Source organism: Pongo abelii, chromosome 22, assembly GCF_028885655.2.
Source record: "Pongo abelii isolate AG06213 chromosome 22, NHGRI_mPonAbe1-v2.0_pri, whole genome shotgun sequence".
In the NCBI taxonomy this organism is placed as follows: domain Eukaryota; kingdom Metazoa; phylum Chordata; class Mammalia; order Primates; family Hominidae; genus Pongo; species Pongo abelii.
Genome location: NC_072007.2, coordinates 50421735 through 50438670, shown reverse-complemented (window position 1 = coordinate 50438670; position 16936 = coordinate 50421735). Strand labels below are relative to the sequence as shown.

At 41.1% G+C, this 16936-nt stretch overlaps 1 protein-coding gene across 2 annotated transcripts in view; it reads left to right on the top strand.

The window, feature by feature from the left end:
* DSCAM (DS cell adhesion molecule) overlaps window positions 1-16936 on the top strand; it is an 826557-nt gene that overhangs the window by 750962 nt on the left and 58659 nt on the right. For both annotated transcript variants that reach the window (XM_024239402.3, XM_054542559.2), the window contains exons 21-23: window positions 8383-8536; window positions 15119-15236; window positions 16641-16804. In XM_024239402.3, the coding sequence (XP_024095170.1) occupies window positions 8383-8536; window positions 15119-15236; window positions 16641-16804 (436 nt within the window). The remainder of the gene's footprint in view (window positions 1-8382; window positions 8537-15118; window positions 15237-16640; window positions 16805-16936) is intronic.

Sequence of the window (16936 nt, the reverse complement as noted above, 5' to 3'; positions counted from 1 at the left end):
ATGTCAGAAGTCTTGTAAAACCTTGCTATAAATATTTTTTAAAACAAATATATGAAGTTTCCATTTATTTTTTAGGCATCTTGTAAATATTCATCCATGTCTTCAACTATGACAGGGTTGGTTTTAGAAAAAGATTCAAACGAGTTTATATCTAAATTTTAGTAGGAATTGGTCAGACTTCTATGGTGCCTCATTTTAAATTAATCTTCTGTTTGCCAAGCTGTGGTCATTTCTTGCTCCCTGGGGGCAGGAACTTACCTTATAATCTACATACTGCAACTGAACTCAGTAAATGACCATTAATTGAAACTCGGTAATTATTTACAAGCCCTTCCTATTACGAGGCATGAAGCTAAGAACTTTTGCCTAGATTTTCTTCCCACAGCCCAAAGGAGAGAACTATAGTCCAACAAGCTTCTATGTCTGGCCCATGGAGTCCTATAACTCTCGCCAACATCCCTTATCCACAGACCTCCATACTTTCAAGGCAGCGGTGTCTGCCTGGACCGCACCCCCCCCAACCCACCACCTCCCACAGTAAAAACCATGACCAGCCCACTGTAAGAATAGTATTTGAGATGGTTCATTACATAAGCAACATGCATATTTTACATTTTATGTGTGTGTCCTCAGACCAAATACCCAAATCTTCCCCTAAGAACACTGTGGATTGCCCCTGTTACATGACATCAGTAGAGCAGGATTCCCCAACCCCCGGGCTACGGACTAATACTAGAGACCTATACTGCATGCTTCTTATGGGAATCCAACTAATGCCTGATGATCTGAGGTGGAACAATTTCATCCCAAGACCATCCCATCCTACCACATCCATCCATCTGTGAAAAAAAAACTGTCTTCCACGAAACCTGTCCCTGATGCCAAAAAGGCTGGGGACCGCTGAGCCAGAGAGAGCCCTGTTCTTCTCATGCCACCATGTTATCTGGTGGACCAAGAAATCAGTAACTTGGCAGCCACTTAGAGCCTTTCAATTGAGAAGTGATTAATTAATAATAAATTTTGGGTTGCTTCTCAACTTGGATAGAGCCTACATGTTTAAACACATTTTAGATGAGAAATAACAGGCTTTTTTCTCAGCTGGCCAAGAGGAATATATGACAGATGCAGAATAATTGGCAACCCCAGTACACAAATGTCCCATCTACTTCCTCAAGCTGGGCATAGACAGGGCAGGATTAAAAATAAGCCGTGGAACAGAATCCCTGGCATTCTGGTTCAGGGACATGGGGGATGGGATCCCTCAAGTCCATGCCTGGCTGCAACTTCGTAATGTTGGCTGTTTCTGTATTTCCACAGGTCACAAAGGAACTCTTATGTCTTCTCTTCAAACAAATGGTTAGCAGAATTATTGTAGTCCACTCAAAATTAATTCACACTTTAGGCATAATAAAATCTAGGATGACTGACGCGTCTGTGTTAACTCTAAAGAAGATGAGACTGGAGAGTTCAGAGTCTACCTGAAGAAAATGAAATATTTAAATATTAAGAAAAGTGTCTCTGTTGTTTCCCCACAGATTTCTCCTTTTGTCACATTTGGTTCATTAATCCCTAAGAAACTCCATTGTGAGTTTGCCCTTCTTTATACCACAGTGTTTATCTGTTGTCCTTGATAGTGAAGCTTTGCTTTGTTTCTTTAAAAAAAAAAAAAAAAAAAAAAAGATTCAGAGTCTCTGAAATAGCAACCCAGCTGATATATCAGGCAAAATCTGGAAATCAAAGTGATCCCTTCTCATTGAACATTCTCTATATTTGGAAGAGAGTGCTACATAATAAAATATGCATGTAGAAATTAGCAAGTCAGTTTATGCACTATTGGATTGTTGTGTTGGAAAATATGGTATCCAATAAAAAGAAAATTAATGAAATATAAATATAGTCCATGCTATCCTAACTTACTAAAATATGGAGGGAAATGTTTCATAAGGAGATGGTATTTATCATCCCTTCTTCACAGAACAAGCATTTTTGGCTGAGCATTAAGAAGGATTTAATCAACTAGATTGGCTCCACTACACTGAGAGAACTTCTGGTTATTTTCTTCGCATTTTGCTCTTTTTTTCTTTTTTCTCCTACCTACTGTTAAAATGGTTAATAATGATTGAGTTATGCACCATCCATAGCTAAGGATTCTGTTTACAATAAATACTATGTAATTTACACTGCATCCCTCTATTGGAGGCATTTCATGCCTATGGTTCTCTCTGTCAAGACATCCAGGCTTGCTCTGCCCTCTAGGGCCAACCAGTAGGCATCCTTACCCTGCTTCACTCTAGGAGGCGTGGCCAGTCCAGCCCAGCTCCTCTCCTGTTGTGAGCAGGGCTAACCTCTGCCACTGTGGCTCGCCATTAGCCTTCTCAGGTGTGGCTCACTTACCAAGCTCTGTGTCCTTCAGACTCCAAGTTCTCCGAGAGATTCCCTAGAGCTCAAAGCCCTCTTCCACCCATAAGAGGGAATGCTCACAGACCTCTCTCAACAGAAAATCCTTATTCCTGCCCCAGCCTCTTTTGGAGCCTGGAAATGGATGACTGGCAAAACGTCAGAACCAGCAAGTCCTGCCCAGGTGGCCTCACAGCTCTTGTTAGGAAAGAAGATACTGGCATCTTTAGGAGCATTCTCACACTTTAAGATCATTGCTAAAACTTCCAGAGAACAGGAAGAGTCAACTTTAATATCCAGTTACATATATTCCAAAGAAAATAAATCAACTCTGATGGTTTAAATTGTTCCGTTATCAACTTTCTGCTTGCCCTTCTACTAAGACCAGGAAAATTGTGCCTAATTATAGCAGTCCTCAGAGGAATACACAGTGGCATCAAAGGGTGGTGACATCAGTGCAACTAAGTTACCCAAATAACCAATAGGAGCCACTAACAGCCTGACGTTATTATTTTTCATCGTAACCTACAGAGAAATGAAGGAAGTTTCTATGAATATACCTTTTTTACTTCGATTCTTGATTAGTCTTCTATATAAATGATGAAACAAATCTTGTTGCATAAAAAATCATATTTTATTGTTGATTTTAGCCATGCATTATGTTATAGGCAAAAATTAAAATGTGTGTTTTGGAGGTAATCAAGAATGAATTTTACCTTATCAACAGGATAAGTATGGAGTTTTAACTAAAAGCTATGTTGTCTACACAGAAAAAAGATCTTTATTTTATAGATGTATCTTAATGCTTTCCTGATGCTTAATATTCAGTAACAGCAATTGTTACAATTTGCGCATCATTAAGCTTTGTAAAATTAATTTGGCAATGACATAGCCTTGGAGAATCACACAATGCAAGTGCGTACAGTCTCAGAATTGTCTCTCTGGTTTATCAGGAAACAGGCCAAATTCCCTCTGAACTCCTAGAGGGACTAATTTTCCCATAATACTCTAAGATGTGACTGGAGTGTTGTAGTGGGAGGGGGGTGGAGGTGAGGTGTAAATGAGTGCACACATATGCACATGCATGCTAGATTATAGTCATGTGTCTAAGGAATCCATGCGAGAGTCTCTCCAAATCATCTGACGCTGTGTACCCACAACTTAAAGTTTTGACAATAAGTAATTATCTGACATTACGTTTTGTTGAGGAAGCATGAGGTTGTATGCAATTAAGAGATATAGTGAAGATTTAAATCCCGTTTCATTGCATGACTGGTATTGTAACTTACGCAGCCTGCTGAGGCATGTGAGGTTTATTGAAAAGCTAGCAAGAGTAAAAGTAAGTCCTTGTTTTGGTTACTTCTAATTGACAGCATAAACTGTGAGGAAATAGCACCAGACTTGAGACCAGAGGCCCTGAGCTGGAGCCATTGTTCTGCACTTGTCTGGCCTTGTGACATCAGCGAATCACTTACTTTCTCTGAACCTCAGTTTCCTGATCTATAAAATGGATCCAGCTCCAGCTACTTCACATGGCTTTTTAAGGAACAATTCTGACCTGTCTAGGTCTATATCTCCTTGAAGTTCCATTAGTTTTGTTTCATGTAATAATAAATCCTAAACGTTTATTCACCTAATAACCAAGCTTCATATCTTTGAATAATAGGTGAATATTAGGTGAATAAATGTTTAGAATTGTTATGTTCTCTTGATGAACTGACCCCATTATCATTATGAAATTTCTATCTTTATTACTGGTAATATCCTTTGCTTTTAAATCTATTTTGTCTGATATTACTATAGCCATTCCATATTTCTTTTGATTAGTGTTATCATAGGATATCACTTCAGTTCATTTATTTTTAACCTATTTGTGTTTTTATATTTCAAGTACATTTCTTTCTTTCATTCTTTTTTTTGAGACAGAGTCTCACTCTGTCACTCAGGCTGGAGTGCAGTGGCACAATCTCAGCTCACTGCAAGCTCCGCCTCCTGGGTTCATGCCATTCTCCTGCCTCAGCCTCCAGAGTAGCTGGGACTACAGGCGCCCACCACCACACCCGGCTAATTTTTTGTATTTTTAGTAGAGACAGGGTTTCACCATGTTGGCTAGGATGGTCTTAATCTCCTGACCTCGTGATCCACCCGCCTTGGCCTCCCACAGTGCTGGGATTACAGGCATGAGCCACCGCACCTGGCCTATTTCAAGTACATTTCTTGTAAGCAGCATATAGTCGGATATTGCTTTTATATCAGGTCTGACAATCTTTGCCTTTAATATATTTAGATCATTTATACTTAAAATTATTATTACTATGTTTATGTTTAACTCTGTGTAGTGCTATTTGCTATTTGAGTTCTGCTGCTGTTGTGCTACTTGTTGCCCACTCTTTCTCTGACTTCTTTGGTTTTTTTTTTTGTAATTCCATTTTATTTATCTTATTAGTTCATTAGCTTTATTTCATGCTATATTTTGTAATTTCAGCAGTTTCCTTACAATTCACAGCATATACTTTTAACATCATAGTGTACTTTCAAGTGGTATTACACACTTTGCCTATAGTATAAGAAACTTACAATCATATGCTTCCATATTTTCCTCCCAATATTTGTGCTATTGTTAAACATTTTACTTTTATTTATATTATATACCCACATTACATTGGTATTGTTTTTAACTATCAACCATATTTTAATAATATTTAAATAAGAAAGACCATGTATATTTATCTGTATAATTACCTCCTTTTTCTACTTATTTGTGTACATTTATGTCTCTATCTATCTGGTATTATTTTCCTTCTGCTGGAAGGACTTTCTTTAACATTTCTTGTAATGTGGGTCTACTGGTGATTAATTCTTTCAGCTTCTTATGTATCTGAAAAAAGTCTTTATTCAATTTCATTTTGAATTATATTTGTTGAATATAGAATTCTAGGTTGATTTTTTTCTTTTAGTACTTGAAAGAAATCATTCCACTGTCTTCTTACCTTGATTGTTTTTCAAATGAAATTGGCTGCCATGCTTATCTTTGTTCCCTTTTATATAACATTTACTTTCTCTGGCTACTTTTAAGATTTTCTCTCTAGCACTGAAACTAAAACTCTTGAGTAGTTTGATTATGATGCTCCTTGATATAGTTTTTTTAAATATTCTTGTGGCTAGAATTCACTGAGTGTCTTGGCTCTGTGGGCTACAGTTTTCATCAAATTTGGAAATTTTTCAACCACTATTTTTACAACCTTTTTTTGGTCCTGTCTCTCTCCCCTCCTTTAGTGACTCCACTACATGTATGTTAGGCAGCTTGATATTTTTCTATAGCTCACTAATGCCCTGTTAACTTTTTTATTCTCTTTTCTATGTATCATTTATTAATATGTCCTTGTGAACCTTGAATATCTGAGACAAGTCTCAGTCAATTTAGGCAGTTTATTTTGCCAAAGTGAGGATGCGTGCCCATGACACAGCCTTAGGAGGTCCTGACAATATGTGCTCAAGGTGGTCTGAGCACAGCTTGGTTTTATGCATTTTAGCGAGACATGAGACATCAATCAATTTTTTAACATTGGTTCCATCTGAAAAGGCAGAACAACTTGAAGCAAAGGCGGGACAACTCAAAGTGGGGAGGGGGCTGTTGAGGAGGGGGCTTCTAGGTCCTAGGTAGATAAGAGACAAATGGTTACATTCTTTTGAGTTTCTGATTAGCCTTCCAAAGGAGGCCATCAGATATGCATCTGTCTCAGTGAGCAGAGGGATGACTTTGAATAGAATGGGAGACAGGTTTGCCCTAAGCAGTTCCCAGCTTGACTTCTCCCTTTAGCTTAGTGATTTGGGGGCCCCAAGATTTATTTTCCTTCCACACCTTTAAGTTCACTAATCATTTTTTCTGCAATATCTACTCTGCTGCTAATCAAGTTCAATGTATTTTTTATTTCATGCATTATAGTTTCATTTCAAGTTTAACTTAGGTCTTTTTGTATCATATCTACTTAAATTTTTGAACATATACAGTTATAATACAGCTATAATACAATTATAACTACTTTATTGCCCTTGTTTGCATAAATCTAATGTCTGTGCCAATTATGGGTGAATTTTGATTGATTGATTTCTTCTTTATGAATTATGTTTTCCTGGAAATTTTTATGACAGCTTTATTGAGATGTCATTCACTTTTAAATTCAACAATTCAGTGGCTTTTAGTATATTCACAGAGTTATGCAACCCTTACCACTATCTAATTTTAGAACATTTTCATCACCCTGAAAAGAAACTGCACGCCCATTAGCAGTCATTCCCAATTTTCCCCTTCCCCTACCCTGCCCCTGACAACCACTAATCTAATTTATGTTGCCGTCGATCTGCCTATTCTGAACATTTTAAATGAAGGGAATCATAAATGTGTGGTTTCTTATAATTGGCTCCTTTCACTTAGCATAATGTTTTCAAGATTTATCCAAGTTATAGCGTTTATCAGTACTTCATTCCTTTCTATTATCTCATAACAGTCTGATATGGCCTGGCTCCATGGCCCCAACCAAATCTCATCTTTAATTATAGCTCCCATAATTCCCATGTGTTGTGGGAGAGACCCGGTGGGAGATAATTGAATCATGAGGGCAGTTTCCTCTATACTGTTCTCGTGATAGTGAATAAGTCTCATGAGATATAATGGTTTTACAAGGGGGAACCCCTTTTGTTTGGCCACATTCTTTCTTGCCTGCCACCATGTAAGAAGTGCCTTTCACCTTCTGCCATGATTGTGAGGCCTCCCCAGCCATGTGGAACTGTGAGTCTATTAAACCTCTTTTTCTTTATAAATTACCTAGTCTCGGGTATGTCTTTATCAGCAGCATGAAAATGGACTAATACAGACTCCATGGTATCGCTATGACACATTCTGTTTATCCAGTCATCAGTTGACAGATATTTGGGCTATTTGTATGTGGAAATATTTTATCAGGTGTTAAACTTTGTGAACTTTACCTTTTGGAATACTACATGCTTCAATTTCTATAAATTCTATAAATATTCTTGACCTTTATTCTTGGATGTAGTTGAGTTATTTAGGAATAATTTGTTCTCTCTAAGTCTTGCTTTTAAGAATAATTAGGAAAGACTAGAGTGGTATTCAGTCTGGGGCTAATTATTTCCCCTTTGTGGTAAGACCCTTGTGCACTATACCCAATGCTCAAGGAATCTTGATGTTTTCCAACCCAACTGGTGGGAATAGCCACTACTCCCAGCCCTGTGTGAGTGTTAGGCACCGTGACCTCCGATTCTTTCAGGTGGTCCTTTCCCTGGCCTTGGGTAGTTTCCTCATGCGCATCCATGGATCTGCTCAGCTGACCCAAGTAGGACCCTCTTCAATCTCCAGAGCTTGTCCTTTGTGTGTAGCTCTCTTTCCAGTGCTCTTCATTGTGAACTCTAGCTTCCTTCAGGCTCTCAGCTCTGCCTCCTCAGCTTGGAAAGGCTGCCAGCCCCCCGAGTTGAGGAGGTGGAGCTCTCTATTTTATCAGAAATAAAATTTACACTGCCCTAAAAATTGCAAAACCTCTGTGATTGTGGGGTTTTCTTCATTCGTTTCCCATCTTTCAGAGATCACTGTCATTTATTACCTGATGTGTGATGCTTTTAGAACCATTGTTTTATAGATGGTGTGTGTTCCTCAGTTGTTTCAGGTGGGAGGGTAAATCTGGTTCTTGTTACTCCATCTCAGCCAAATACAGAAGTGCTGTGGCCTGTAATGTAAAGGGGTAAATTATTTATTGGTGGCCATCAAAGCTGCTGCAGAGAAAAATGTAGACGGTGGGTCACTTAAACTTACCAGCTATATTTTATATTGCAAAGCCAGCCTTTTAGAGGAGAGTGAGTTGTGAGTTTTGTTTGTTATGATATTTAATATGTTCATGACCATTCCATCAGGAAATCCATTTTTGCCACATGCTTCTTTGAATGTGGGAACACTTATGTCTCCTTTCACAGGTGATCAGCGAGTTTGAGGCCTCTCCCGACTCATTCTCCTACAGAATTCCCAACCTGAGTAGGAATCGTCAGTACAGCGTCTGGGTGGTGGCTGTGACTTCAGCTGGAAGAGGCAACAGCAGTGAAATCATCACAGTCGAGCCACTAGCAAAAGGTAGGCAGTGTCTATAAGGACCTCATTTCCTGTTGTAACTTGACTGTTTTTAAGTCTCTATTTCACCTGAAATAAAACTTACACTGCCCTAAAAATCAAATAAACGAGAATATCACATTTTAGCTCAAGAAACAGGGTTGTGGCTAACAAGCTCTGAGCTTCTGTCCCATGGAAAAGGAATTCCCTGGAGGTAAACACAGAGCTGAGAATGAGTGGCCTTACAATGGAAGTCTCTATGAAAATTAGGAAAGGAGCCCTCATTCACCCCTTGGAGTAGCTGAAAATCATTACATGGCATTTTCCCAAGGATGTTCTACTTTCACCAAAATCAGGTGTCACACTTTTTAATGAGATATGTCTATTTTATAGTCTAGGGAATTTGCAAGCTTAAAAATATTTGAAAATCATTTACTATCTGTTGATAGAATGCTGTAAGCAAAGACTTTAAGTAAACAGCAGGAAGTAGGAGTCACCAAAGAATAAAAAGTTCCTTAAAGTGAATATAATATCTTCACATTTGTACGTTAAACCGGTCCTTAAAAAGCACGTGCAGGCACAGGGTATTCTTGCTCTTCTGGTAATCACAGCTATCCGGTGTTTCCAGGAACCCCCTAAATTAGCATTCGAAATAAGTCAATTTCCTTACAACACAATTCCAGGCCAACAGGAGTTGCCCCTAATTTTGGGTTATAGAACAGTGGCAACTTATTACTAGTATGTTCTCTGAGAGCCTGAAAGAGAAGAATAAACATTCCAAGATTCCGATTTTACCTCCAAGAATTCTCTTAAAAATGTGCTTTTTAATGAGATAGTTAAGAAATAGGCAGAATAAAACAGTGAGGGAAAAAAAGAGGGGTGTACCATTTTGAGCTCAAATACAGATAGAAAATAAGTAAATTGGTAAGGGAAATAAACTGGGGGACTTATTTTATGTATTACACTCTTTGGTCATGATATCCAGCCACTCCCTGAGAATGAGAAAATGATGATTACCAAGGAAAATGTTGGACATAAGGACTGAGCTGTGGGATTTACCAAAAAAACAAAACAAAACAAAACAAAACAACTGCAACAAAACACATAGGATTAGCAATAATGTTTCTTCCTTTCCTTTGTGCTTTCAAAGTTCTATCTCTAGACACAGCCAGAAAGGCCTGGCTAGTGCAGTGGGGTATGACTTACTCAGTGGGGGAACAATTGAAAACTCTCATAGAAGCCGGTCTTGCCTGGGGAAATTCGATGTCCTCCAGTCATTTAATAAGTCATTTTGAGTGCCTGTTGTATGTCGGGGTCTATGCTGGGGACACAGAGGATTTGGTTAATGGAGGCTGACTGCTGAAACAAATGTTCCCTAAATCTCAGTGGCTTCACATAATAATATAGTCCAACAGAGATATTTTTGGTCAGGGCTCTCTTGGGTGGCCTGTTCGACATGGTGATTCAGGCATCCAGGCCTCTTCCACCTTATGATTTACAACCCTGGATTTCTCCTCATTTACAGCTACATAGATGGGGGAAGAAGGGAGTATGGAGGGTTTGATGAGAGGTTTTCATGAGCCAGATATGGAAGTGTATCCATTGGTTTTCCTAATATCCTATTGTCTAGAATAAAGGCATGGACCCACTAGGGAAAAGAAAGCAGGGTTTGGAGAGCCCAAAGGAGTCTTTTAAGATGATTTAAGAGATGTGTTCACTCCCTGACCCCCTGAAGCTTACAGTTTGGTGGGGAACCAGTCAGTGATATGGTTTGTCTGTGTCCCCACCCAAATCTCATCTTGGATTGTAGCTCCCATAATTTCCACGTGTCATGGGAGGGACCCAGTGGGAGGTAATTGAGTCATGGTAGCAGGTCTTTCCTGTGCTGTTCTCATGATAGTAAGTCTCACGAGATCTGATGGTTTTGTAAAGGGGAGTTCCCCCACACATGCTCTCTTGCCTGCTGCCATGTAATACATGCCCTATGCTCCTCATTCGCCTTCTGCCATAATTGTGAGGCTTCCCCAGCCATGTGGCACTGTGAGTCCATTAAACCTCCTTCCTTCATAAATTGCCCAGTTTCAGGCATGCCTTTATTAGCAGCATGAGAACAGACTAATACAATCAGTAAACAAAGCATCACAAAAGTATATGCATAAAGACAAACTGCAGTAAGTGCTGTAAAGAAATAGCTTGAGAGGACTTCACCTGGAGTGTCAGATGGAAGACACACTTGGTCCCTGAGCACAAGCAAAGGTGGTTATGTGAAGAGGGAAGAAGTGAGCAGTCAGAAGCTCCTGCAGAGAAAGATTTAGCAGGTGGGAGGTCCAGGACACTGGACCCTGCTGGGGCCGGAGAAGGAACAGTGGTCCCAGAGACGCTGGGAAGGAAGACAGGGACCTGATCATGCTGGGTTTTCAACACTGTGTTAGGGATTTCAGATTTTCCTGCAAGAGAAATAAGGAGATGGTGTAGGGTTTTAAGCAAAGGAGGCACATGATCTCTCTTTCTGTCTGTGTGTGTGTGTGTGTGTGTGTGTGTGATAAACCTTATTTTTAGAACAGTTTTAGATTTACAGAAAAATTGTGATGATAGTACAGGTGAGGTAAATTGCCATTTACCTCACACCTAGTTTCCCTTTTTATAGACATCCTAATTAAATGCCTTTCTTATAACTAATGGCGGGTGTCCTTTTTAAGACCACCCTGGTCTCTCTGTCCTGAATGGACTGCAGAGAGGGAAGTGTGATAAAAGCAGGTGCCCAGCCAGGAAGTCGACGGGTCACCCAGTGAGGCTTGGACTAGAAGACTACCAAAGAGGATTGAGAGGAGAAACCGAGGGGCCTGGGCTGTGTTGTGGACACAGAGCGGAGGGGACTCGGTGGTGGCAGAAATGGAGGAGGGTGGAGAAGGAGATAGCAAGAATGAACACCCAAATTCTCACATGAGTTAGCATAAGTGGAGGCATGATTTCTTGATGAAGAAGACCATGGAAGAAGTGGATTTTAAAGCCAGTGAGAGGACGTACAGACATTTGGAGGGGTTCAATCCAAGGTGACAAAGATCCATTCACTCAGAGGCATCTGTGCACTGAGGCATGTCCTGGCTCTCAAGAGACATCTGGCAGGAGGCAGAAATTCAGGGGGGTCAGCGTCTGGGTATCGCTTACACCTGGAATGGGAATGAGATTGGCTGAGAGATGGAGGAGAGACGAAAGTGCAGGATGGACTCTCAAAGGGAGTGGGAGCAGGCAAAGGAAAAGGGGAAAAGCCAGGGAGGCAGCAGAGCCAGGAGGGTGTTAGGCTGTGGATTCAAAACAGGTGCTTGCAAAAGGAGGGAGTGGTCAGGTGAGGCTGCTGCTGCTGGCAAGTCAGGTGAAACCAGACGAAAATGCCCCTCAGTGGCCACGTGGAAGATCGTGGTGACCTTTCTGTGAGCAGCATCAGTGGGTGTGGAGGGGCATGCAGAAATGAGCCTGAGTCAGATGAGAAAGTGGGTAGGAGGTGAGGGGCAGGCTGACTGGGCAGAACATTCCTTCAACACACATCACCTGGAAGAAGTGACAACCAAGAGAAGAAGCTGGGAGGGGGAGGGAGGCTCTCATTCGAGGAAAGGCTCTTGGTTCATTGTTTTTCATGAGGCCTGCCATCAGAGCATGTTTGTGTGGTAACGGGAAGATCCCAGTAGAGAGGGAGAAAGGAGAAATCAACAATACATAAGAAAGAGCCCACGACCACAGCACTGAGGTTTAGAGGAGGAAATGCCAGTAGGTTCACAGATTTGGTGGCTGGAAATGCAGGGTTCCTGGATGGTGTCTCTGAAGCATTAGGCAATTTGGGGATAGTGGAGGGAAGCCCAGAAGTGTGAGAAGAGGAGGGACAGTAGGAAGCCATCGTTGCAGGGCAGGGGGAGGACATTTACTAAAGAAACAGTAAGACCAGCAGGGAGTGCTGACAGTTCAATTGAGGTTGGTGATCCTAAATGGTGGTCAATCTCCAAATGCTCTATTGCATGGATTTTTTTCCAGAAATGTTCAACTTTTCATGCTTAAGGGAGGTTGACTCAGGGTTAGGGTTGCTGTAGATAGGTTTTCTGGAAAGGGGATAAGCTAGGGAGTGCCTCAGGATGGAGCAGACAGTCAATTGGGCAGCCCCCACCCAGAAGCCCAGACACTGGCAAACCATTAAGGCTGAAAGGCACATCCTAGAGGGATGGGGATGTCCACAGCGGAGGAGATTGAGACAGGTTATTCTGTAGTCGTTGGGAAGTCAAGGCAGACCAGCAGCAGTCTAGCGACAGATAGCAGGGTCCAAAATTCAGATATAGATTGAAGAAGAGGAGGACCACTGCTTTTATGGAGGGAGTGGCAGAATGGGGCCATGGCAGTGGTCCTAGGGGAAGCCCCTCCTAGGAAGGGGTCCAGGACACGAAGGAGGCACAGAAAGCCTGGCCCCATGGCTGAGAACAAACAGGACCCGAACCAGAGGGGACACCAGGTTGCAGAGGGGTTCAGTTTCTCATCAGAATCACCTGGGATGCTTGTCAAAAGGCACGTGCCCCGAGCACACAAAAGAGCTGCTGAATCCACAAGGCCGTGGTGGGAACCTGCATTTTAAACAAAGATTCTAGGGGATTCTCTTGGCTGCCCCAGGTCTAGTGTGTTGAGTTGCCCAGTCATACATTTCTGGCTAGAGACCCTTTAAATTTCAGCTGTCTAAAATGGGCATTGAACGATAGCATTGGGGGTTGTTGGGCTTGAAGATGAAGTAGCTCTAGCTTGTATTTTTTAAATTGCTAATGGAAAAGCATTCATAAGTCCTGGAGTTAATTTGAGGGATTATGCCCAGAATGTTAAAGAACAACAATGGAATAGAATGGAACAGAGTCAAATCAACTAGACTAGACTAAACTAGGGTTTAAAAAAGGCAGAAAACATCAGAATGCATCACATACAGTGAAGTCTTTATTCATGCAACTTTGTTTGCACATACACAACATCCCAATGCATGTGTAGCTTCTGGAGTTTGATGTAAAACATATTTCTTAAAGTGGGTGACTGTTATAAAGCTGGAAAGCCTCTAAATCTAGCTGAATTTCTCTAACCACCCGCCTTTTACTGCTGAGGACATTCTCCACTCTCTAAAGAACTGTCTGAAGAGTGTGAAAAAGAAAATGCCAAAAGCTACCAATGCAGGAAATCTGATGCTGCCTAATCAGGACCTTTTTGTTATCACGATGCAAAATCAGAAATGTCAATGACTGATGAAATGGGCCCTGCCTTAGAATACTTCATCTCAGTCTGGGGAAATTGCTTGAAACATGGGTTTTGCTGCAACAAAAAATGTGGTCCAGCTTCTAAGCCCTCTGGCATTTTCTTTTTCTCTCTACTCTTGCCCACAGTGCCCAGAAGCAAAAATGTATGATTTGGTCTGGTAGATCCTAGTGACTAATGTGGATATTTTATGCTAGGATGGCTGCATAATGACTTGGCTCTGGGTACTCTGCCCTTCCTGGGATTCTAGAGCTTCCCTGGGGGAGCCTTCTCCTCACCTTCCTTTGCCAATGCAAACCCTCAACCCAGAAATGGTGCAGGGGTCTCACATTTGTCCCATTTTTATGGGCTTTGAATCAGATCAAGGCTGCCTTCCACCTATGGTTTTTGGTCTGTGCCTCTATAGAGGGTGAGCTCCTGTAGGGGCACCTGTTTCCTCTATGTCCCCAGCTCCATGACAGTGTCTGAAGCATACTGGCTAAAACAAAGGACAGAAGAAGCCCCTGGCTCCTGTTTACGCCCCAGAAAGTAATGTCCCAATGTATGGCAAAGACTGAGCAGATTGTTTTCCTCTGGAAGACTTGTGTGTGGTGTCCCTGTCAGCTTTTGTGACTCACTGATGGAGGTAGCACTAGAACCTCTCATTGCTGGCCACACTGGACTTCAAGGCAAGTTCGCCCTGGGCTTTTTCTGACTGTCTCCTGGGACTTCCTGCTACCTTGGGGCTGCACCAGCACCAGATGCCCCTGGCAGATGCTCCTGTTTGGGCATCTGAATCACTGTCCCAAGCAAATGGTTGTTCTTCGAGAGAGGCCACTCTGAAAATGTTCATTCTCCTTAATGTGTGTCCTAAAGATCAAGTTGCTATAATACAGTCGGGAAATTGTTAAGTAGAACTTGTTCCAGTTTTACTCCTTCCCGTCTTTGGGGCCTTTGTGTTTTGTATTGTCTACTTTCTCTGATATTAAAGTATATTTTAATGAGCAGTTTTTGTGTTGAGGTAAATTGCTTCATAAAGTGCTTCGAGAAATAATTGGGCTCATAGAAAACACAGCTTGGAGCTGCTTGGCTTATGAAGCCCCAGATATTTAATTTGGACTCCTCATGTTTAGTCAATAGAAGAAAAGAATGCTACAATGGGAATTTTCTGCTAGTTGTGTGTTCTTACAATGACAATTCCTCATAACCCGGGTACCAGAGAGTAGTGTTGACAGTTGTAATGTAAATTGGCTTCACATCCATTTTTAGGTATTGCTCTTATTGAGTAGGTCATGTTGGCCTCTGTGTAGACACGTCTGTGGAGTAACCAGGCTTCCACTTTGTTTGGTTCCTCAGCTCCTGCACGAATCCTGACCTTCAGTGGGACAGTGACTACTCCATGGATGAAAGACATTGTCTTGCCTTGTAAGGCTGTTGGGGACCCTTCTCCTGCAGTCAAGTGGATGAAAGACAGGTAACCAGTAACCCAATGTATGCCTTCAGTGAAACTCTAAGAGATTACATCTGACATACTCAGGTTGGGTCTAGTGGTCTCCTAATTTTGTGTTTATTTATATTAGTGAAAACTCAAGGAACCCTACCAGTTCTTCTGAGATGAGGGCAGGGAAGGAATCTCAGCTTTAGCACTGAAAGGGTCTGATTTATTGTATCAACCCTCTGTTAATTCAGAGCCTTCTAATTCACGAGAGAATGCTTGCAAGGAAAATAGTTGAACCAACTCAATTGTTGTGGAAGTTTGCTGCACCCTCTCAGGTAAATTGTCCATGTAACTGAGATGAATGTAGCCAAGGTTACTGTGAGATTTAACACCTATCTCTTCTTCTTTAAAGATAGTGAACTAACCATAACTCAGATACCCTGAGAGAGAACTTTAAGAAATGGAGTACATTAGGACTTTGCTAATTTAAAATCTGGTTCTCCATACTCAATAGTAATTATTAAAATAATAGGAGCCAAGACAGAGGGAGAGAGTGAGTGAGATGTGGTCTGTCCATATAACTTTTTAAAGTCCTGTATCTCTATTCAGGAGAAGAAATTAGGATATAAGTAAAGGATTGAAAATTCACTTATGAGCATAGAAATGTGATCTAATGGATTCAGAAGAATGCCTATTTTCAAGCAAAAGCACTTAGAAGGCATAAACTATAGAAATAATGGCTTGGTGTGGTGACCAAACTGTAGAAATAATGGCTTGGTTTAGTGACCACTTTTCTCATGCATTTAAAGTTGGTTCATCCAAATGAAATATGTAGCTCCCAAGATCAAGTTGGCATTCTGCCTGTTGTGGGAATGACCCCAGAGGACTGGACAATCTGCCACCGGAGCAGTGGTTATGATGGCCACGCAGTTCTTTTTATACTAGGGTAAACTCATCACCCTCTTGAGCTATCACATGTCATTTTTCATGTCAAAATCATGAATAATTGTGACTTTAAGTGAATCTAAAAGTGATCCCAAGGTTTAGTTTCCCCTATATGATTTGTTCAAACTGGAACTTCTGCCTACAGAAGAAATTCCCAGAATTGCCAAAATGAGGATATCTCCAGTGCCCACAGAGTGGAGTAAAGAGGGACCCATCACTCTCTGTCATGGATGAGGAGTCCACTGACTTGAGCAAGAATCTGGGCCCTTGACACAGATCTCATCTTCAACGTAACATTTTTTACAAAGGAAAACTTCAGCTACACAGCTGTTGATTGTTTTCATTATGTAATCATATTTAGTTCTTTCATAATGCAAGAAATATGAAGCTTCCAAATGTGTTGTTTGCTTCACAGAGTCTTTATGCTTTTCCTCAACCTCAGCTAATTTGGATTGTAATTTCTTTAATCTGTGCATTTTTCTTCCTGTGAGGCAGTAACGGGACACCCAGTCTAGTAACGATTGATGGGCGGAGGAGCATCTTTAGCAACGGAAGCTTCATTATTCGCACGGTGAAAGCAGAAGACTCCGGCTATTACAGCTGCATTGCCAATAACAACTGGGGATCTGATGAAATTATTTTAAACTTACAAGTACAAGGTACAACATTTGAGGACTCTTTTTAATGATATCTTGTACATGTACGCTTTCTATGCAAAGAGTAACATTGAACAAATTTTAAAATCAGCCCTTATAAAGAGCTAACCTCTGTTTTCATATTACAGAAGAAGA